The 24,505-nt window shown below is 32.8% G+C and overlaps 2 protein-coding genes across 4 annotated transcripts; one reads left to right on the forward strand and one right to left on the reverse strand.

Moving 5' to 3' along the window:
• The first annotated feature begins 10,630 nt into the window (after positions 1 to 10,630).
• LOC139898484 (uncharacterized) lies at positions 10,631 to 13,452 on the forward strand. 2 transcript variants are annotated; one of them, XM_071881224.1, is made up of 5 exons: positions 10,631 to 11,122; positions 12,217 to 12,312; positions 12,403 to 12,451; positions 12,823 to 12,917; positions 13,138 to 13,452. In XM_071881224.1, the coding sequence occupies exons 1-4, from the start codon at positions 10,739 to 10,741 to the stop codon at positions 12,915 to 12,917; spliced, it is 624 nt and encodes a 207-aa protein (XP_071737325.1). In that variant the 5' UTR covers positions 10,631 to 10,738; the 3' UTR covers positions 13,138 to 13,452. The 2 variants fall into 2 exon arrangements, with proteins under 2 accessions (XP_071737325.1, XP_071737326.1); XM_071881225.1 differs by lacking the exon at positions 13,138 to 13,452 and having other exon boundaries at positions 12,823 to 13,067.
• Positions 13,453 to 14,847: 1,395 nt separating this feature from the next.
• On the reverse strand, positions 14,848 to 20,721 carry LOC139898485 (cyclin-dependent kinase F-4-like). Of its 2 annotated transcripts, XM_071881227.1 has the most exons (17): positions 20,566 to 20,721; positions 18,792 to 19,173; positions 18,159 to 18,692; positions 17,986 to 18,064; positions 17,831 to 17,899; positions 17,523 to 17,751; positions 17,339 to 17,441; positions 17,209 to 17,261; positions 17,031 to 17,097; positions 16,797 to 16,905; positions 16,458 to 16,523; positions 16,277 to 16,345; positions 16,111 to 16,177; positions 15,895 to 16,017; positions 15,731 to 15,762; positions 15,550 to 15,625; positions 14,848 to 15,195 (listed from the first exon to the last, which is right to left on the reverse strand). In XM_071881227.1, exons 3-17 carry the CDS (start codon positions 18,164 to 18,166, stop codon positions 14,999 to 15,001), a joined length of 1,347 nt encoding a protein of 448 aa, XP_071737328.1. In that variant the 5' UTR covers positions 18,167 to 18,692; positions 18,792 to 19,173; positions 20,566 to 20,721; the 3' UTR covers positions 14,848 to 14,998. The 2 variants fall into 2 exon arrangements, with proteins under 2 accessions (XP_071737328.1, XP_071737327.1); XM_071881226.1 differs by lacking the exons at positions 17,831 to 17,899; positions 17,986 to 18,064; positions 18,159 to 18,692; positions 18,792 to 19,173; positions 20,566 to 20,721 and having other exon boundaries at positions 15,895 to 16,020; positions 17,523 to 17,767.
• Positions 20,722 to 24,505: the final 3,784 nt, after the last annotated feature.

A 24,505-nucleotide genomic window follows, 5' to 3' on the forward strand; every position in this document is an offset into this window, starting at 1 on the left:
TAATCCGCAACCATGCAGCCCAGTCCAGCAACTGAACGTGGCCCAACTGTATCCCATACCTTATTCGCTGGAGGCTGTCGTATTTTTTTTTTAAAATATAAAATTGTAGCATCAACTTGACCCTTTATCTTAAATATTCAAGTGAGGCTGTTGGTTTATCATGGGTCGGCAAAAACAACAAAAGAAAAGAAAAAGCACATGATAAATTTAAGTTTATTCTCAATAAACAATTCAATGCTTTATCAAATTGTCTGCCAACTAGTCCCTTTTAATTTTTAACCTGTAGTAATTTGCACCTAATCAAGTGTCCATTCATAAGAAAAAAAATCGCCAGCTCAACAAAGAATTTGAAAGTAACGGCCCACTGGTCTCTACTTGCTTTAGTGGAATGATAAAAGATATATGTAAGGTGCATTGGATATTCTTAAAAGTATCATGGTGTGTTACACCTTTTTCTTTTTGTTAAGTGTCGATCACCAAAATATATATAGCAGCCATATTTATCGTTATCATCATTTTCTACGTATCCTTGCCTTCTTCCCTTCGTTAGAAAACATAAACAGAAATTAAGGCTGCTGTAGCAGGAATAAAAGATGAGTAGATGTGGTGGTTATGTTTGGGGTTCACTCGAATAGAAACGGGAACAAAAGAAGGTATTCGCATCAGTAAATACAAGTGGTGTGTTGAGATTGATTGTTGAAGAAGTAAAAAAAATGAAGAGAGAGAGTGATGGTTCCGTGGTTGCAGCCGTGAAAGGAACAAGATGGGTGGTGCGTGGTGTTTGTTGTTGAATCGAAATAGGAAGAAGAAAAATATATCGAGCATGTGATTGTGGTTATTTGTTTAGTTTGATTAAAACAGGAAACAAAAATGGTGATGGTAGTAACGGGTTCCTAAAAAAAAATTTGTGATGGTTCGATTCATATCATCAAGTGGTGGTGCTAGAGTTTTGATGGTTTATTGGTGATCGATTACATGGTGGTGGTTGATAACACGTGACGGCTAAAGGTGGTCAAATATGGTGGTTGTGTTGTGTGGTGTTTCTTGAGGTGATGGTTTTTGGAGTGGAAGAGGTTGTCTTGTTCAATACCCATAACAGAAAACGAATGAGAAAAGAAAATACAAGTGATGATGATGGTAATCAAGTTTGTAAAGAAGGGTGGTGGAAGCTTATGGTGGTGACGTGTGAAAGGTTGAAGTAAGAAGACAAGGTGATGGAGAAGAAGAGAGTAAGGTAATGGTAATCGAAAACACACGAGATTCAAGTTGTCATTCTCTATCACTCTATATATATGCATTATGTATTTTATTTACAAAATTGAGGTAATACAATTTACTATACCCTCTTTACAGTTCACCTAATATGATTGTCGACAGAAGTATCTGAGCCAGGAAGAAGAAAACAAAAATGTAAAAATTAGAAAGTGAAGTGTAACAGATTCGTACACTTATTTGATATTAATTTCCCAAAGTTTTGTTTCTATTCTGAAAATGGAATCAATCTGTATCAAGAGAAGACAGAAGTAAAAGAAAAGGAGATTGAAAAATAGATAGCGATTGGAAACTGAATTTGTTTTGTTATGCATCGATTCTTGTCATGTAATTCAGATTAAAGACAGGAATAAAGAATTTGATCGTGATATATAACAACTCGTACGATTCTTCTGTTTGATTTTCTTTTCTACATTGCAGTATGAATTATATAGAGTGTAAGTGTTATTAAACAAAAATAAAATTCAATTAACATTTTGTTTTGTAGTTTGATTGAATCGACAGTTTGTACAATTAAGAACAGGAGAAGAAGAAAAATTAAGAATAGATACAATTCTTTAATTACAGTCGTACAATTTAAAGATTGTAATATCAAGTAATTAATTTAGTCATGATTGTGATATATAACAGAATACTTAATTATCTGTACATATATGTATATAAATATATATAACTGTATTTTATATATATATATGTTTTTATATGTATTTGATTTTGTATATATCAGTTTGCATATTAGTATATATGTATATGTATATGTATATATATATATATATATATATATATATATATATATATATATATATATATATATATATATATATATATAGGGGCAGGTTCAAACGAGGACCACTAAAAAGGTGAGAATTGCGAGAACTATTCAATTTAATAGTTTTTATGCATTTAAATCCAACAAATTACATGCAAATGTTAATTAATGCACATATCATTAACAAACATATGTTCATTAACTCAAATTACTTGTTAAATTGTTACTTATATGAAACTGTTCACATGTTCGGAAACAAATATGCACAAGTGAACGAGAAACTATATATTTAATTATATAGGTAAAATATAAGTGGTTTTCAACTATTTTATGTTCATTCATACTCTTTATCAATGTTTATGTGTGATTCAATCTAGTTACATGTGAAAATCTTTATAAATCAAAAGTTCTCGCAGTTCTCGCCTTTTTTATGGTTCTCATTTGAACTTTTGGCTATATATATATATATATATATATATATATATATATATATATATATATATATATATATATATATATATATATATATATATATATATATATATAGTTATTTATTTTTTAATAATACTATTAATAATATTACTAATAGTAATAATATTATGGATAAAGAGACTAGGAATAATAAATGATAAATAATAATATGATAATATTAATATTATCCAAAATGATAATTTTTAATTATTAATAATGATAATGATAACAAAAATGATAAAATAATATTATTAATGATACTAATAATAATATTAGTAATAATATCTTATCAATTTTCATATTAGAAATAATAATATTAATAATACAAATGTTATTATGAATATTAACATCAATAATGAGAGTAATGATAAAAATATTATTATAACAATTATATTCAAACTTGTAATTATATTACAATTTATTAATTATATATATATATATATATATATATATTTACAAACAATTATTCGTGAATCGTCGAGAATAGTCGAAGGGTATTTGCATATATGAAACAGTTCAAAATTTTTGAGACTTAATCTAACAGACTTTGCTTATCGTGTCGAAATCATATAAAGATTAAGTTTAAATTTGGTCGGAAATTTCCGGGTCGTCACACCCATCCCCAATTCATCCAGAATAGATGATGGCTAATTGGTTGATCCATTCTAGTCACACTGCTTTCAGAGCTCGAGTAGAAATCCATATCGGAATAGCTGTCGGAATCTAAGGAATTTGAACTAGATACAGGATTCATTTTGTGTAATCAAGGAAAAGATTTTTGGAATGAAATAGATTATAGGACTAATTTGGTATTCCTCACTACATAGTTTACATATGTATTTATAATACCAGAATCCCATAAGTTACGGAGGATTTTACGGAAGATGTCAGACAAAGTTTACTGTAATAGATATGCCAAGATATGAATTTTGTCTATACACTATCTATGCAATCAATGCAGTAAGATGCGTTTAGACTTAAGATGATAGACAAGTAATTTCTGACAAGAAATGATAAGCAAAAATCGGTAAAAACAAATACGGTCATAGTCCAGACTCACTAATGTATCCTAACAATTACCAGTTAAACACACTAATGCAAATTCTGGTTCCCTATGACCTCAAGCTCTGATACCAACTGTGATGATCTGTCCAAATCCCTTTTGGACGAATACATCATTCATCGATTTCACAGTGAGGTACTGACCTCTACATGATACGTTTTGTAAACATTGCATTCTTTTGAAAAGGCACACCATAATTGAATATCAAATTCCAAGGTTTTTGACGTGTGATGATTTCTACATATAGACAATCATCGTAAATAATAGTTTACAATACTACATCCATTGATAATGCAGTCAAAATAAGATACATGGTGATGATTTTGTGAATGCAACGTTTTCTCGAATAAAGCATGTATGACTCCATGCACATATCTTGTATAACAGATAAGCAAACAGCGGAAGACTTCTAGGAACCTGAGAATAAACATGCTTAAAAGTGTCAACACAAAGGTTGGTGAGTTCATAGTTTTAATGTTGCGCATAATCTGTATATAAAGGTAGATCACAAGATTTCTGTTATTTCATCCAGAAACGTTTATCAAAATATTCTTCAAAATTGAGCACCCTGGTAACTAAACTTAACGTATATATAATAAGTACCCCTGTTTTAACATACATGCAACCAACATGTACAATACACGCAAACCAACGTGTACTAAACTCAAATAGCATATGTCTGTTTTATAGTTCAGGCTAGGGTTTCTATACCTGAAACAGACGGGGATGTCAAGCCCTATGGATCCATATACAACTATTCGCATCCACCAGTTCTTATAACCTGCAGTTACTAGTTACCAAAGTTAAGGGATTTTCGGTTCAAACTCAGTGTAGAATTAAGTATGTATTTGTATCCATTGTGTTTAAAATAAAATGCATGTATTCTCAGCCCAAAAATATAGATTGCAAAAGCAATTAAAAAGGTATCTATAAACTCACCTTAGCAGCACATAAGGTCATTCACCGAAATGTGACCGAAACTCGGAATGCAAAATAACCGTAGATCTCAACATAGAGAACATATGTTGGTCAATACATGTCTAACAAGCTAGGTCAGGTCATAGTGTATCACAATCCTAATGCTCGAGACCGACATACAAAAGTTAACAAAAGTCATCTCAAAAGTCAACATGACCCAATATGATCTTTAAATCTCTACATGTTTATTATATTAACATAGTATAAGTCTTGATAATTGAACGAATTTATAGTTTATCAAACTCAAAATATTATTTATTTCAGGAGCTATATTATATTTGAATTATCATGGCAATCGAGAATTTATTATTTCACATAGTTTTTCAATACTTGTAAAATCAGATTATAGTGTTTACAAAGTTTTAAAACATGATAAGATAGTCAACTTTGACAATTATTCAACAAAACGAGACGTGCCTTATATAGAAATTCATTTATTCGATTAGTAATATCTAAAAATCAATTTTATCAATCTCATAGACAAGTTGTTTAAATATTAATTGCAGATTCAAAAGCAATTCCAACTAATGTTAATCATAATTCAGTTAACCATAACTTTTAATCCGTTCCTCGAAAACACACAATTTCTAAATGAAAAGTTATTAATTTTTCGACAGCTTTCCAATTACATGCATATCATATACCTTATATCAATAACATATGTATCAAATTCATGATTCATCATAAACTATCTAACGACAAAATTAAAGCATACAAGCATGCATAAACATATATACTCGAGCACTAGACATGGATACACTATTAATATTTAAAAGATAAGATATGAATGCTCACGTATTAATATTGTGATTCAATATTGCAGGAAAGTACGTAGAAGCAACGGAGATGATAAACACTAGGTTTGACTTGCGAACAATACCCACGAACATTACCCATAACCTCCATAGCTATAACCCATAGTTTCCTTAGCTTTGACTCATTTGAAAACTCAGTTTGAAATCATTTGAGCAGTACTTCGTCGTAATATTTTATGTATAATAATACTAATAATAATAATAATACTAGTACTAATACTATAAGATTAATAATAATCTTTGATAATAAAATAAATAATTTACTACGGAGTATATATATTTTTAGAGAGATAGATATGAGAGATAGATAGTTAACCAGCAGAACCAGAATTCGAGTTCCATTTATACACATTTCAGCTACTTACACCCCATGCGATCGCACGGGGTTTGTGCTTCATGGCCATGCGATCGCATGGCACCTGGGGACAGCTTACATCGTTTTTGTTTTATAGTTCGTCGACATATTATTATAATTATATTTATAATATATATAATTTATATTAATTATATATATATATATATAAATTATATATATATATATATATATATATATATATATAAATTATATATATATATATATATATATATATATATATATATATATATATATATATATATATATATTATATTCTCGTGTAAAGGTGACTTGTAATTTTAGGTCTGATAACTTATACGTTGACGCTCGACTTATGTCCCAGTTCCAGTTTTTCGAACGTCCTTTCGTACGCTAAGAAAACTTGTACTTTACATCTCGCGACACGTGCCTTTATTAATAATTAAACTTATTCGCCAATAATTTATATTACAAGGAATGTAATTTATACATTTGAGTGTTTTGATCATTTGCTTCATTAAATCATCGTCTCGTTATTAATACATATATATTCAATATTCAAAGACACATTTTAAATACACGTTGCGAGTTAATTATAATAATTAATATCATTATGTTATTTAAACAAAACATTTTAATAAACAAATTCAATTGAATCGAAAAACATTTTCGTACGTTTGAAAATAGATCAATTGAATATTATGAAATTCAATTCTCCACTAACTTTTGTCTAATTTCCGTTAATTGACAGATTTGTTCTCATTTGTAAATCACTTTACTATTTTCCGAATATTGTTAAAATGGAAAGATTTTTCAAATCAACGTGGACCTCACAGAGACTCGTAATCATATCACAATGTATCTGATAATTCAATCATTTGATATTATCTTTTAATTCATTCGATAAATGTGTTAAACACATATTGAAACAAATACGTTCATGTAAAGTATTATGCATCTAATACTTTGTTAACGTTTTCAATTACTATAACTATATATTGTATATACATATCTATATACACATAAATGTTCGTGAATCGTCGAGCATAGTCAAAAGGGTAATTGAATATATGAACATAGTTCCAAAATTTTCGAGACTCAACATTACAGACTTTACTTATCGTGTCGGAATCATATAAAGATTAAGTTTAAATTTGGTCAAAAATTTTCGGGTTGTCACACATTATATCACAAATTGTTACAATGACATAGACGGCTCTCTTAAGCCAACTACACTCTCCAAAGTATTTAACTAATACAACTCTCAAACAAGGGTAAGAAAGAAAGAACTAATCAAATATTTAAAGTGTATTGATTGGTGCAAGTTGAAATAAATCCCATGAGCTCCTTTTATAACCAAGTCACCCACCTCCAACTTCTTCATCCCACCTATGTGAGATAGCATCCTTCACAAAGTAACCATATCAATTTTTCTATCAAAAAACAAAACCAGCAAACTTCACCTTTTTGATAGAAAGGGATAACCATATTTTCACATTATAAGGATAACCGACGCAGATGCTTCCTCGACGACAACTTCAAGATCCTCAATCTTCATGCCGCTGACATTATCTCTAACCCAAGAAATAAAATTTGCATCTATGTCGAACATTGTCTAAACCGACAATCATTGTCATCACAGACAATAATAACTCTTAATAGAATTATCATACTCCACCATAAAGAGTATCACACTTAGAATATCACATTCCAAGCATTTCACATTGGCACATGTTGTATAACCAGCTGAACAGTTATGGTGCAACTTCCTGTTTGGTTTTCCCGAAAGTTCCATCAGCTACAACATCAGTTTTTCACCACACACCTTGCATCAACGCCAAACCAATGCCCATGTGCAATTTGTGGAACCGCTAATGAACATCTCTTTCCATGGTGGCGCGGACATACCATGAGGTCGACGTGACTTTAGAGGAACTCGTCACTCTCCGTAACAACGACGACATCATTAGCGCCTTTGGAGCCATTTGCCGAATTAGCTCCACCTGGACAATTAACCCTTACAAGCCCAGTCTTCCCGCACTTCCAACATACTAGATTCTTTTCAGAGTTTCTCTTTCGCCTATCCGAACACAACAGTACCGTACTTTCTGATGACGAGACCCCGTTACCTTCCAGTCTTTTCTCCTCGGATAGGAGCTTACTAGTAACGTCTTCAAACTTCAGAGTTTCTTTTCCATATATCAAAATAGGTTTCATGTGCTCATGGACGATGACAAAGATAATATCAACCTTAAAGCTTTATCTTCATCATCAACTTTAACTCCAATAGCCTCCAATTCCGAAATAATACCATTCAGAATGCTCAGATGATCTGAAATATTTGAACCCCCATCCATGCACAAAGTATGAAACTGTTCCTTAAGACACAACCGGTTTGAGATGCTCTTGCCATGGTACAACTGCTCCAACTTATCCCAAAGTTCCTTAGCCTTTGATAACCTATGCACATTTGCAAGCACGTTCTTTGCAAGACACAAACGAATCGCATTTGCTGCCCTCAAATCCATATCATCTCATTCCTCTTCATCGAACTTACAGCTAGAATCACTGCCGGAAACAAGGGTGGGTTTACCCTTCAATGCCTTGTATAAAACGGACTGAATCAACACATCATTGACTTGAACTTGCCACAAGCCAAAATTGATCATCCAATCAAATTTCTCTACATCAAACCTCATTGGACTGAACTTCGACATCGTATCCGTATCTTGTAAACAACACTTTCTCTGATTTTGCTCATGTTTCGACTAGCCGACAGATGTAGTGGAGTGGCGCACAAGATCCGTTAAATTGGAAAATCCAACACCCGGTCCACTACAAATTCTTGACACCACTTACTCCGAATCAGAAAAATATTGTCTAACCAGATACCTAATACGATCAATAGAACTTGTTTCTGATGTGGACGATCCACTCTCGTGGCAACCATGGAGCATACTCCGACTCCTATAACCGAGACCCCCCGTCAAACCTGACGCTCTGATACTAGTTGTTGGGTAATCACGGCCTCACTAATTCCCAACAAACGCCCAATGAAAAACAGTAAAGAAATAAGAACAATCCACAACACAAAAATTTAACGTGGAAACTCCAAAACATGAGAAAACCCACGGGCCCCCAAAGAGAGAAATACACTATATCACAAATTGTTACAATGACATAGACGACTCTCTTAAGCCAACTACACTCTTCAAAGTATTTAACTAATACAACTCTGAAACAAGGGTAAGAAAGAAAGAAATAATCAAATACATAAAGTGTATTGATTGGTGCAAGGTGAAATGAATCTCATGAGCTCCTTTTATAAGCAAGTCACTTACCTCTAACTTTTCTTCCCACCAGAGGCGGAGGTACATATAACTTGGTGTAGGCACGTGACACCATCCAATAACCAAGTAACACAGAGCAAAATAGTCAAATTAATGAAAAACAATTGCACTTTTACGTAGATGACACCATCAAAATATGAGGTGCACCATTTTTTAACACTAAGCAGGCTAAGTTTGTTATTAGCTCAGAGGGTTTTTTAGGAGCCCATTACAACCATTATATTATATTTATAACTTATAAACTCAAGAAAATTTCAAACAACAAAATTAGCAGTTGTATATTTGTCCTTTACACGCGTATAGGCTAACAACAACACTAACCCTCATTATTTGTTTTAGCGACTTATAACCATTTGACTTCAACTTTAGGTTTTTTTCATATAAAAATATCATTCCCATTGATATGTACATACATCAAATATTAATCCAAGTTTTTGATCCGTATAACTCACTCAAGGTAATTATTTATACATTTCTTATTTGTTATTTCATTACTATCTCAAATCTTAGAGTTTATTAATTTTAGCTTTTATGATTATATTATTATACTCGATTTATTTTAGTATTAGTTTGTGACACCAACCCTTTAAAATCCTCGCTCCGCCCCTGCTTTCCACATATGTGGGATAACATGTTCACAAAGTAACTATATCAATTTTTCTATCAAAAAATAAAACCAACAATTATGAGGTTATAATCATGATATGGAGCTTTGAAGGGTCTAGACAGGCCCGGCCCAATGCAGGTGCAAAGTGCTCAACTGCACAGGGTCCATTATTTTTAGGGGCCCAATCTCAATCTCACTATTCATGATCAGTCTAATAAAGAGTCATGAGTCCATGAACTAAAGGCATACAAAACTCGGACATTATATTGGATAACCTTTAAAAAGGGCCAAATTAGCATAGCACCTTTAATTTTTGATAGAAATTAATTTGAAGCTAATATATAGACTGTGCAGCTTTCATTTCTTGTCGATGTGGGATGAATCATCCATATTTTAATTTAATTTACTTCTTTAGCTGCAAATTTAATTTACTCTCTAAGCTGCAAGTTTTATAATTTTTATAAAAGACGTTATTATATACAGTTTTAATAAGTTGATTTTTGAGCAAGTTCTATATATTATGTGTACGTGTATATGAGTCAAGTTCATGCTTATGAGTCAAAATGTGCATGTGGTGATGTGGATATATATAGCTTATGTGTTTCAAGGTTCTAATATGGTAACTAATATTCATGTATAGAAACTTTTAAAATTTATAAATAGAATCAAAAAACAAGGTAAATTCAAGTTGACTAGCTTTTAAACCTCGAAAAGAGATTATTGATTCATAGGGGCCTTTTTTACCGTCTCGCACAGGGCACTGGAAAACTCAGGACCGGCCCTGGGTCTAGATTAAAGGGATATTTAAGAATGAAACGCTAGGATTAGAAGTTAGAAAAATACATGACCTCATTTTGTGAGAAATAGAGGGATGGAAAGTAGAGATAGAGATAGAGGTAGTATAGCGTGAATTCTGTAGGGAGCGATTGTAGTTTAACAAAATAAAAATCACCCACACGTTATACCTTTACTCCCAATTTCAAAGCGAACGAACTTTCCCCGCCAACATATATAGCAAAAAATTTGAACACAATTATATCTTCAATTTCAAATTTCAAATCCTAACCTTAAAGCAGAGAATGAAGAAGAGTTCAAAGAGAAAATCATCGGCGGCAAATATCCTAATCACGCCGCCGTCGATTACTCCGACCGGATCACCGATTGAAACTCCGAAACTTTTCAAATTCAGTTCAATTTCCTTCACCACACCTACTTCTCTTAAAAAGGATATCAAAATTAATAACAATAACAACAGCTCCAAAAAGGATGCTGCAGATCCAGCTACCGAAACATCTCCGGCGCCGGCGGTGGCTTCACCGAGTAAAACACGCAATAGGATTGCAGATCTGAAGGAAATTGCGTCGTCGCACGTTGATTCTATTAAGCGTCAGATCGATTGCTCTTATTCTGATTTACTCAAGGACATCGAAGCTTCTTACTCTCGTTTACAGAAACGATATAAGGTTAGTCGATTCATATATCAGTATCTATATGAATATGAAATTATGTTTGCTAGTTATTTAGTTTTAGTGCAGTTGAATAAGAATTTGGATGCATATATTATTATTATTGAAGTGCTTGTCCTATTTTCTTCTAGGAAACCTCAATTCCAATAGTTAGAGACAGCTTATTGATGTAAAATCGTTATCTATCTGCTCATCATTAAAAATTAGGTTTAGGAAACTGGAGTTATGATCCTCGATGTGTATTTACATTGAAAGTTACTTGTGAAATTAGTTGTGGTTGCATTTGTTAGAATTTAGTTGTATGCATATATTATCTGAAAGTGTTTGTTCTATTTTGTTGTTGGATATTTAAATTCCGATTTGTATATGCAAATAGAGATTATAGTCCTTTACTTCTTGTCACTTTGTATGACATATGTTGAATGCCATTTATTCACGTGTTTAGAAGATCATGAATCTGTTGATGCATCTTTATGTTTATAAGAAATAGAGAAATTAACCAGATAGTGTCTTCTTTTATAACCTGCCTGTATTATAGAGACATGGAGTTGCTTCAATGTATGTAGGTGCTTCGATGTTCTCCACCATGATGTAGGCTTTGATGATATTCTGGATTTTGACTGATTGTTTGTTATAAAAGTATTGATATCAATTTAGCAGAGAAAACACAAGAAGCAATTATAGTCATGTTTAGCCTAATCACTATTTTGTGGAACTATGGATAGAACAGTGAATTACACGACTCAATGAAATGCAGAACGAGTTTACTTACATATGTTGATTTTAGATTTAAACGTGCGTGATGATTCATTTCCACTTATAAGCCTAAAGTTCTTGATGTCACCATGCTGCAGATTCAAGTTGTGAACTCTCACCTATACAGTATTCTTTTAGTAGCTGAGTTCTGAACTTGTGTTAACCACCTACCACTAACTGTTTATGTGAATTATGCGAGGAGACTTTTGCATGTTGTCACCTGAGATTATGTGAAATCTCGTAAATGAATATAGTGGAGTTCGATTTTTGTAAAGAAATAATAAAATGAAAAGTATCTCTTTTATAATTTATCTTCCTTGTTGCCATTTTTTTAGGTTCAAAATCAAGCATGCGCACAGTCAATGGAAGAAACCGCAAAGGATTTCAAGAAAGTGATGGACCATATGAGTAGAACTCATGACACAATGGAGGTAGGTTTTGTTGTCATTGTCCAAACTAACATTTTCCACTCTCCATTAGTCTACAAGTTAATACACGTCTCACAATATTGCTTGTTCCAGGCATCATACATGGATATAATAGCAAAGGCAGAAAGTCGAGCTACTCGGAGTATGTTTTTATTGCCTAACTTACATGTGACATTAAAGATGTGCGCCTGATATTTTCTTTATATAAAGGATTTCTATTTGAGTTTTTTGATATGTGCTTAGTGAGGAGTGATCATTCATTATCCTACTTCCAATATTGGTAACAACCAATATTTAATATTTGGATAAATCGATTTTGCCTCTGATCAGTTTGTGGTGAAAGTATCACATTTGGATAACTAGATTGACACTACTACACTAGGTACAAAATAACTGATTATGAAAGTAAACAGAACTACTCATCCCGATTTTAGAGATTCATCTTGTTTCTATTATGGCTATTAATCTAACTTTGATATATTATTCATCTTCTTTCTGATACATGTATTCCAGTTTGCAATACAAGCATTCCTGAACTCAAGCAATCTGTGGAAAAAGCCATTGATCAACTCAGGAGTCATTACGCGGCTGCATCAACAAATAATTAGGTAAGTAAACTAAAAGTCTAAAACGAACATTGTTCACATTAATCTCTTATCGTCTAAACATGCCCTCTAGAATGCATTTATACATGTTGAAATATGGAAGAGTAATCCGTTGATCTGGATTGTATACTTTTTCTAATGCCTTACTATCATGCCTTTCGCTTTTGAAAGTTATAGCGCTTGAATTATAGCAATATCTACCAAAGCTTTTTATGTTTTTCAGGAAAGATCCACTTTGGAGAAGTTGTATGTAAGCCAAAACAGTGTATGTACACTTGTTGTCGTCTTTTAACTGTTACTCTTAGTCAACTATGAATACGTAGAATTTTACTTAGGATTATAATCAATTGTTGTTAGGAGAATAAGGTTCGAGTCTTCACAAAGCCATTTCTGGACCGAATGAGCCAAATTTTACGTTTATTTGATGGTACAAAATGCAATGCACATTGTGATAGTTACAATTTTCAGTCTTCTCGCATGGTTTGTAAAATGTTTGTGTTTTGGTTGGTTTGTAACCTTTAAAAAAACAACAAATTGAAAGATGAACATAATCAAAGATTTAAATTCGTAGCTGGGTAGGATTTGGCATTTGCGCACCATGTAGATGGTGTATAGATCAAATAGGTGGTATATGACAAATATTTGCTGGTCTACAAATCGTCAAACTTCATAATATAACTTGTTAAGTACGTTGACATTTCAATAAGTTCAATTTCAGTCGATTAGTCCGGGTTTCCTCCAGGGCAGTAGTTAGGGGGCGGGTTATGCAATTATGGAAGATGAACGCGTAGGTGGTTTAGTCTCCCTAGATGATCTCAAACTGATGTCCCAAAAAAAAATGACTGAGGAGATGCCAACTTGCTAAGGGGCACTTTCAAATGAATCATGTTCATCACTTTTTGCAGTTGAATTGTGTTCATCTGCAAGGACTGAATTTTATTTTTACCATTATTGCATAATACAAAATTAAGGTTTGTGTTTAAAGTATAACGATATCCGTAGTTGTATTTTTGAGTTAATCTAAACCAAGCTAATAGATAAGTTTACGCTTGGGTTATAGCTTACATAGCTCACAAAACACCTATGGTAAACCAAATCATTTTACATGCATTAAAACTAAACGAAAGATCTTGTAAATCAAATATTGGTGATGGTGTCTTTGTTATGGTAATGCTTATTATGATTAGAAAGATGGGTCCCTTACTAGTATTAATACAAAATTTCCAATACAATTAGACAAATAGGTACTAACATGTTGATCAATCAAAAATTGAGGATATAATTTGAGAAGTGCCAGAAGGGTGTGCGTTTAAGATTAATAGAAACTAACTAATGAGTTGGCATTTTGGGTATACTTCTTGATGAATTTAAATATAAACAAAGAGCGGATTTGGAAGAGTGAAGTATCATCCATACAATTACACTTGTAACTTATTATGTGCTATATTCATCATTCCTAGTGACATCAAATAATAAAGCTTTAAATGGCTTCATGTGAAGGTAAATTATGTTGAGGGAAAGCAAAGGTTGCCTCTAAAGAAGTATAAAGATCAAGGAAGATTGGGTTGGAACTTGGAAGCCTTTAGAATCCTTAATGGTCAAGTATTTTTGGAATATTGTCGAGGGGGCAAATCTATGGGTCAATATGAACTTGGAGAAAACAAGTATTCACGATGGTCATGATGATGAAAATTTCATTTAGGGATGGCATGAATTAAGGCCATCATGTATAAATAGATGTCTATACCTAACAGAAGATAAACCAACACAAAGGCCATCTATATATAAGAATATTTAAAAATCTTACAAAATGTTAAACATTAATTTTTTTCGCAAACGCAAGTTTATTTATAACTTCTTGCTTTTATAGATGATTGTAACCTGATTTGAACCATAATACGATGCTTGAGGACTAACCTATAAGAATGAGAAGAGTCACAAACATACACACATTATTATGAACTAAATGTTATCGATAATAGTCACAAGTAACAGTTTTCCCAAAAGTTGACATTTTTTCACGCTTGAATACGAAAATGCATTTGAAAACCCAATACTTGGTAAATGGGGTACATTATTTGATTTTATCCTGCCACCTTACTGCTATAACCTTGAGACCTTCCAGCAAACAAGTCTGATCTACCATTACCATTCGCTACTCCAGCTTTCATTGGTGGCGGTGGATTGATCTGCTTGGGCCCACCTCTTCCGCTGATCGACATATTTCCCAACTTCTCAGCTGTTTCGCTCATCCCTCTTCCCTTCCCCATATACATTCCTCCTGACAAACACACACACATTTTTCAGTATTATTGATGGTACGGGTAAGCAGATGGTCAAACACTCAAACATGACCCTGGAATTTTAAAAAAAAAAAAACCTGTATCCAACAATTTCGTTAAAAATATGAGGACTTCAACCTTACTTGAATCAATTTTTACTACCTACTCCTATATGCCTATTCTAACATTGAAATTTACACAGCATTTTAAATAAAAATAATTCTATAAAAGATTAAGAACATAGATAGTAAAAATCAACAATATTTAGCAACCTCTTTTTCTAAGGATTAGAGAAAATGACTAGACCTGCTATTGCATTAGAATATGTAATATTCTGATGAATGTATTCTTACTTGAGTTATTTTTAACGGGTGGTTGATATTTTGGTTGTCTGACAGAGTTCTTAAGCGTCTTTTCACTCACTCCATCCTGAAAACAATAAAAAAGCTTATTACTCAAAACAATACCATACCAGTATAGGACAATAAATGAAAGTAGATAATATTACGAGATTTAACTATCAATCCCACACACCTGTCGGTTCATTTCCAACCTACGTTGCACGCCTGTAAAAAAATCAAAGCCGAATAAGAAAAAAACAAACACAAACTAAAACTACTAACATTGGAGCAGGTTTGTGGGGTCCTTTGGAAACTTATGAACAGTCCAGATCCATACGCTTATCAATAACATATTACCTGAGGTTAAAGATGTATGCACTTTGGCAGATGAAGTAACGTTGCTTGCTGGCTTCGAATTTGGTAATGACCCGGGATATTTCTTGACACACTTCGGTTCCACAACCCTTCTCCCACTTAATGCTGCTGCAAACCCTTAAACCAATTAATTGATAATTCAAAAAAAAAAAAAAAAAAAATACCAAACAAATAATAGTTTCAAGAAAGTAAACAAACCAGCTGGAGGAGGCGTCCTAGCAATAGTAGATTTAGGGCGAAGAGAAGGTGGAACGTAGTAACAACTCTGCCGTTTATAAGAGCAACAATGTCAGTGATCTTCAATTACATTTTACATGATAACTCTAGAAAAAAAAAGTTCTTTTTTCCATTTGGGGGTTTCTACCTGAAAGAAAGAATGTTGAAGAACTTCGGAGGCTGTTGGCCTCTTACATGGATCCCAAGAACAGAGTGACTACAAATAATAACATTAAAAGTAACATTGTTAGCTCAAGATAACAGTTGTGCAAATCAGTTGAACAATAATAATCAGAAGAAACAGTAGGACATAGAAGTTAAGCTCTTACAGCAATCAGATTAACTGCATCCTTGCTTGCAGATGGTATCAATGCAGAAAGGTTTACGCCAACAAGCTGGTGATAGAAAATAAAAAATTAAGAATTGCTGGTCAAAACATGAACTGTCAAGGTTCTCACAAGTCATAACTTGAGCAAACAGAAAGTTTATAAGCACTTAAAAATGAATTCGCAAAGACAGACATGGGTCAAACACTACTACAACAAAGTTCAACTACATTAAATAAAGCATAACTTATAATGGAAATTAACGAATATCACTATAATTCAAATGGAAAGAGCATTCAACCGGTACATAATATCATGATTTCAAGGAAAGAGAAAGCCAACCTCTGGAAACTGATAATTGATATTACTTGCAATCTCAAGTCCTTCAGACCAAGACTCTTCTGTTGGACTCCCTATCACACTGCAAATTTTATAAATTTCATCTGCTTCACTGCATATACAGAAAAAGGAAAAATATTAGATAAAATATGGAAGTCAAAATAATAGATTTTACAATATAATATAGATATAAAATAATTGATGCAGAGCTTATTAGAAAAAGGACTGATAACACACCTTGAACCTGGAAATAGTGGTCGTAGAGTAAACAACTCAGACATAATTGCTCCCATTGCCCACATATCTGAAATTAGGAAGATACAAAAAAATTAAGTTCCACTTGCATCAGATAAATTATAAAAATTAAAATGTTACTGTAGCATATAGAAATTATAAAAAATTAAGTTCCACTCACCAACTGCAGGACCATATGTTGGTGATTGGAGAAGAACCTCAGGGGCACGATACCTGCAAATTCAATAATTTCAGAACCAAGCATGAAAAATAAAGAGGTGAATAAAGTACAGGATAAGAAGACAACTCACCAGCGTGTTGAAACATACTCAGTGTACGGTGGTTGAGAAACAATCTCGCGAGCAAGACCAAAATCAGCTATTTTTATTACATCTTTTGAAACAAGAAAGTTCTCTGCCGCAAGATACACAATATGCAAGCATTATGCAAAATGAACATGCATGCATACATGAGTTATAAATGTAAGATAATCACCTGGTTTGAGGTCACGATGGAAGTAACCACGCTGATGCATATATGCAAGACCTTGAAACACTTGGAAACACCAGTTTCTAATTTCGGTTTCCGAGAAGAGCTTTAGTCTATCTTTCATAAGTTGGTAGAGACAGCATTCCATGTACTCGAAGACAAAATATAATATGTCATTTTCTCTAATGACTTCCTTTAGCTTCACAATATTTGGATGATTCATCTTACGAAGCGACTGCCAAGAAAATATAATAAAATAAAATAAATTCAGCATGTGAGAAAGCGTTCGCAAGTAAAAGAATAAGTGAAGTTACCTTGACTTCTCTCAAATTTATGCATTCTTCCCATGAATAATATTTCCTTTTCATTTTCTTAATCGCGACCTTCAAACACAATGAATCACCTTTAAGGAACACAATCACTTGTACATCTATAAAAGTTCTTTTACGTTGATAATACGAAAACTTACCATTTCACCATTTTGCTTATTCAATGCTCGCCAAACAACCCCAAAGCTTCCATTACCAACTTCCTTAATTACCTTGTACCTACACGTGGACACAATTAATGGTTTGATTATGACCTCAAATCATTTATAACTTGAAAATTGCACGGATAAAACGAAAAAAACAATTTACTCACCTTTCCATTTTTGTTGATGCAACCGTACGTAACACCTTATTTATGACGAAGAGACACACAAATAGACGAAGAGACACCACAAATAAAAAGAAATAACAGACTTGAACTCTAGAAAACTATAGAAACTAGATATAATAAACTATCAGCCGGGATGTGTGAGCTGGACTCAAACGCAACTTTGTTGATGCCTGAACAGAGGAACAGTATGCTTTTGATAGACAGGCTTAACGGCCTTAGTCATAAAAGGCAATGGATCAATGACGCCCAGACATTGTAAAGGCATACATAACAAAGAGAACTGAGATCCGAAGAGCATTTTGATGCTTATACGAGCAGAAAAAAACTATAGCCGAAAAGAAAGCCTCCTTTACCCTATGGATTCTGTTGCAAAAATACTCGGGCCGATAAATTTTATTATTTCCTCTGTATATAACTTTTACCCATAAGAAAAGGACGATTCTTTGCTACGAAAGTAATCCCATCAAATAATTAACGGTATAAGCAAAATTCATCTTTTATGTGCAGAGATCATCCCTGCAATAGGAAAGAGTAGATAAGTGCTAAAAGTTAGACACACCACAAACAAATAGAAAGATAACCAGAAAATTATACTGAAGTAATATATAAACTCACCTTAGCAGAATCTAGAAAAATTATGAAGTTATTATTGTATCGGAAGCGAACTGGTGTTATTGGTAAAGGACATCAGTAGAAACAAGATGAAAACTTCTTATTTACTCACAAATATTCCAGCAAAGATCTTGTTGCTTAAACAGTAAATCAACTTGTCAATGTTCACTAAAAGATCCAACACCTATCGTATAACAAACTTGCATTACGCCTGTTTGACTGCTTGCTCACTAAGTGCAATTAACAAAAGAAATAAGAAGAAAACGTCTGGGGATGAAAGAACGCCAATCGAGCACTTTCTGGAAGGAAAAATACTGATTCTCGAAACAATCTGACCAAGGGCACGCTTGCTCCATTTCTCGGAAGGAATCAAAACCTTTACAAACTGACAATAGATTATATTAGTTTAGTCAAAGTACACAATGACGGAGAAAAAACATAATGAGAAGGCACCTTGTTATCAAATCACAAAAAGACATGCTCAATATACAAATAATATAAATTGATAAGTTTCATTAAGAGAGTAAGTTCATATTTTCAAACATGTGTATTATCTATCTTCCATAAGTTGTCTGACTAGAAGAATACTCAAAAATTGTGCCCACATCCTGGACTCAGATTTTATAATTGCACCATGTTTAATGATCAACAACCCGTAATAAAAGAATAAAAATATAACCAGATTTGGTCCAACACCACTAGGCTGCAAATCAAATATTTCATAAATGTGCATCTACAACATGTGAGCCCTTTTTAGTAGAAGATATCATCAAGATTCTAACAGGGAAAACCTTATCGGTTTACATCAAGATTCTAAGAATTTACCATGTCACATACAGAATATGACCCTTCCCCACTATTTGTGATGCACCCAATAAGTATGATTATATTTTGAGACGTATGTGATTCAGAAATTTGCTATATTCAGTGTCCTGTGCTGAAACTACCTACATCTTGAAACTACATAAGTGGTTTGCCACTATATTTTATAGGGTTATGTAAACTATGCCTAAGAATACATATGGTTTTGTCTATAACATAAGCACCAAGTATAGCAACAACCTGCACCAGAAAAGATATAAATACCAAAAAAGTAATTAGATGGTGTAACATCTTAGTGCAAGCGAAAACAACCAAATATGTGATTGAGATCCAGAAAAGATATAAATACCAAAAGAGTAAAAATACATACACCATTAAAACCACATTTGCGAGAATCGAACTAATATTGATTATATAATCAAAATCACAGACCACTTCAACTTCATATAGGTGGTGGAGTTGATGAGTTATCAAAAAAGGCAGACATTATATTTATACTTAAAAATTAACCTAAACAATATCCAACTCTTAGTAAATAAAAGGTAATCAATTGTTTCCTTATAATACCTGATCTCCCAAATAATAATTATAATTAATATATAATTATTATCATACTTTTATTCAAACCTAAAATCACAAAATCCTGATCCAGATTTCGATAATAGCAAATCTATATAATATAAAATACAGAATAATACACTTTATTACAAGATCTCAATTACCATATATATATATAAACCCAAATCTCCCAATAATAATCATATCTTCGATCACAAATAAATTTATATCGTACACAATAAAACCCTAGCAAACCAGATCTACACAATCAGATCAAAAAGCAATAAGAAACAATCCAGATCTGAAATCAATTAATCAGAAATGAAACAAGTTTTATCGTATACGATTCAATGAATGAAATTAAGAAAAGTAATTAATTAATTGAATGATTTGATACCTGGAGGGTAAACGGCATAACCTTATGGTAGCCACGAGAGGGCAAAGGCCTAAATCCAGAGCTGATAAAATTAAAGAAAGATGAGAAGAAACCTCTCACCTACCTGGTTGTGTAAATTTGACGATAGTTTTGATTGTAGATGAAGAAAAAAACCTAATTATAGTTGTCAAATATTGACAGCCATGTGAATACATATAGATACACGTGGGTGTACGTATATGTGATGTGGTGATGATTGAATGGGGCCACGACCTTTGGATTAAGATTTAAGATCAGACCTAATTTAATTTAATTACGTTTGGTTTTTGGTGGACGGCGCGTACAATGTGATAACGTTGTGTCGTAAATTCGCAAGTGAATTTTCTAAATTTTTTAATTTTTAATATCATATTTTCACGATTTATAACGATGTGTGTTCGGGCCTGATTTACGTTCAACACGTCATTAACACACCGTAACGAGCGAGTTGGAGACAAAACAATGTGGCATGTAACACGAAGAATTCACTCTCGTGCTTCCATCCGGTTTTTCATTTTCATTTTCATCTGACTTCATTTATTTTATTAATATTTAATACGGAGTATAACTTATTTTATTTTTTTAACAACGATTTTTTGGCATCAGTAGATCATTTATTTCAACGACCCTCATCATTTGCACGTATTACACACGTTCGGACGGAAACCCGAACCTGGTCAACGGTACCCGATAACACATCCATTCGGGCAGTGTTCATGGGTAGAGGTCCGTGAACGAATACGGTAAAACCTCCCTATAGGGTCAATATATACCACCATTATTGGTGTTCAATTATTTTAAATAAAATCATGTCATCCCTAAAGATCGAACTCATGACCTCTCCATATCCCATAACACAGAGTATAATTTATTCATTTTTCATCAAGCTTCTAATTATGTTTTGACATATTAACTAATATGTCAATCAATGTATCACCTCACTACTTCTCATTTTCCCAATACATTTATCACGTCATCGCCAACTACCTCACTCTGCCCACCAACTAGGGATGACAATGGATGTCGGATCCGTTGAATATCTACATGATCCAATTATAGTGGATATGGATGATAAATCGACATAAGTGGATATGGATATGTATATGGATGTGAATGATTTATATAATTTGTGAATCGGATATAAATGACAATTTAACATCCATTACCACTTGAAATACATCTCTATATACATACATATGTACAGTGTGGGAATATGCCACCTTGGTAGATCCCAAAATTCTAACAAAAGTAAAATGTATGTTATGCAACAAGATTATGTCGGGTGGTATTCAAAGATTAAAACAACACATTGCTCACGTGACGGTAAATGTTCAATCATGCCGTAAATCTAACAAAGAAGACATGTCAAAATTTCTGATTGCTCTTGATGAACAAAACGCTAAAACGAAAGCCAAACAAGTTCATGATAAAGATGTCATAAGGGAGGTAAATATCGATAGGGAAAGCCCCATCGACTATGTTGAGATTGGGGAATCATTTGGAGGGTTAAAGTCGCAACGTTCTTATGGTCCTATAGATAAATATACATTGTTTGAAAAAGTAAAGAGTAAATTTAACAACCTTAATAGTATTATGAGAAATGATAAGGAGACTAGTTTGAAGGATTATGTTGCTAGGTGGGTTTATGAGAATGTGATTCCATTTCATACGGTTGAGAAGGATTGTTTCGCAACTGTTTTGGAGGTGGCCGATCAACATGAACCTAGGGGTAAACCTCCAACAAGAAGAAGCATCCTAAATTTGTGCGTAGATTTGAAGTTAGCTATTGTTTTCTTGTCTTCAAAATAATCATCGAATGAAGCTCACACAAGCGATCACTGATATCGAACAATAAGTCACGTTTTTACCTATGATATTGAGCCCTAAACAATAAAAGAATTAACTTATCGAAGAAAATAAGCGTTTGTTTGCTTTATTTGGTAGACCAAGTGATTACGAAGATGATGCAAGAAGAATCAAAGAAAATAGAGTTAAAGCGAAGAATCAAGACCGAAAACGGTAAAAACCAAGTTACGATCTCAAAAACAGGAGAACCGGAGCCAAACAGCCGTGGCACACGGCCTAGCCATACGGCCTGCCACCAGCCATACGAGCTTCCATGACTAGAGTCACACGGCAAAGGAAAACGGCTTGTCAGCGTTCACTGGAATACGGCCCATGCACACGCCCTGTCAGTCCATACGGCCTCGCTATACGACCTGCCAGGGTCAGAAGTCTCCTATTTAAAGGCCACTTGTTTCCTCATTTCAACACACTTCTCACTTCACTCTCTCACTACTATTAGTTTCTCTCTCTAGAGAACTAAATGCTTTCAAGGCTTTCTGTGACAACCCGACTTTTTCGTTATATTTTTCCGTTAAGTAGTTAACGACCGTTAAGTCACGATGAGATTTTTACTTACGATTTGTGTCCTAGACTATTTGAAGGAGTAACTTTAATATGTATTGCATGATAACCTATCATTTCTGAATAACTCGAACGCTCCGATTATGAAACCGAGACTTAGTCGTTTTGACTAACGATATTTAGTATCCTGTTTGATGAACAATAATCATCACCATTAACGAAATAAATAAATAAGCTGGATCTAATTAGGACGAATGTGGTTCTCAACGAGAACCACAAAAAATGCGAGAACTGCGAGAACTTTTAATTTACAAAGATTTTCAAAGGTGAGTTGATTGAATCACCCATAAATGTTGATGGGGAGTAAGAATGAACATAAAATAGTTTGAAAAAACTTACATTTTACCTATATAATCAAATATATAGTTTCTCGTTCTTGTGTAAATCTGTTTATGAACATGTAAATAAATTCGAATAGTTAACAATTTAACATGTAATTTGTGATAATGAACATATGTTTGTTAATGATATGAACATTAATTAACATTTTTATGTAATTTATTGCATTTAAATTCATAAAAACTATGAAATCAAAAGGTTCTCGCAGTTCTCACCCTTTTGTGGTTCTCATTTGAACTTGCCCATATACATATATATATATATATATATATATATATATATATATATATATATATATATATATATATATATATATATTATTACAAATGTACGTTGTATGTATATATATAAACCATAAAAATATAGTAGTAATTATAAATATGAATATATACGTATGTATGTGTTTATATAAAAGATATAACAATATAAATAAAATAAATAAATTAGTAGGGAGTAATAATAGAAATAATAATAACAATAAATAAATAAGTAATACCGAGTATAATTTATAAATAAAAATAATATAAATTTCTAGAATTTTCTAACTTGTTTTCCAATTAACCCTAATCCTACCCTAACCCTAATTAATTCCCTATAAATACCCCCACCCCTAATCGTTCAATTCATTCAACTCATTCTCTGTTCGTCGAATCCCAAAACTCCACAAAATAAATATCATTCGATTTCTACTAACGTTGATGATGCTTAATTCATTTTCTTTTTCGTTCGGTTCTTCGAAAGGTTGACTACTTTGGACTAGTGCATTTTGACCAACATTTATCTCTAAATTGAGATTGTCCGATCACTAGTTATCTGTTTTCTTTTGATTTATCGATACTGTTCACTGTGTTATTAAGGTATTTATTGCTTCCGCTGTAGAACTTTGTTGTTACATAGAAGACAAGCAATCCACTGGGACCAGAGTTAACATCCGCGTCAATGGCGATTTTGACGGGGTGTTACAGTTGGTATCAGAGCTCTGGTTATAGAGAATTAGGTTTCATTAGTGTGTCTGACTGTTAGTATGCATTAATGAGTCTAGTCTATAACCGAGATGTGTGTATTATGTTTTTGATCATGGGCATTGCATTCACTTATACTTATTATGCCTAAAGTCATGTACACATTTCGAACTCTTAGAAAACTCGTTGCTATA

Source organism: Rutidosis leptorrhynchoides, chromosome 3 (assembly GCF_046630445.1).
Source record: "Rutidosis leptorrhynchoides isolate AG116_Rl617_1_P2 chromosome 3, CSIRO_AGI_Rlap_v1, whole genome shotgun sequence".
Classification (NCBI taxonomy): domain Eukaryota; kingdom Viridiplantae; phylum Streptophyta; class Magnoliopsida; order Asterales; family Asteraceae; genus Rutidosis; species Rutidosis leptorrhynchoides.

Coding starts and splice junctions, on each gene's coding strand:
- LOC139898484 (XM_071881224.1), top strand. CDS start 10,739: ATGAAGAAGAGTTCAAAGAGAAAATCATCGGCGGCAAATATCCTAATC. Junction 11,123..12,216: donor GTTTACAGAAACGATATAAG/GTTAGTCGATTC, acceptor CCATTTTTTTAG/GTTCAAAATCAAGCATGCGC. Junction 12,313..12,402: donor GAACTCATGACACAATGGAG/GTAGGTTTTGTT, acceptor TGCTTGTTCCAG/GCATCATACATGGATATAAT.
- LOC139898485 (XM_071881227.1), bottom strand. Junction 17,442..17,522: donor CCATCGTGACCTCAAACCAG/GTGATTATCTTA, acceptor ATCTTGCGGCAG/AGAACTTTCTTGTTTCAAAA. Junction 16,524..16,796: donor TCAATTATCAGTTTCCAGAG/GTTGGCTTTCTC, acceptor TTCTATCACCAG/CTTGTTGGCGTAAACCTTTC.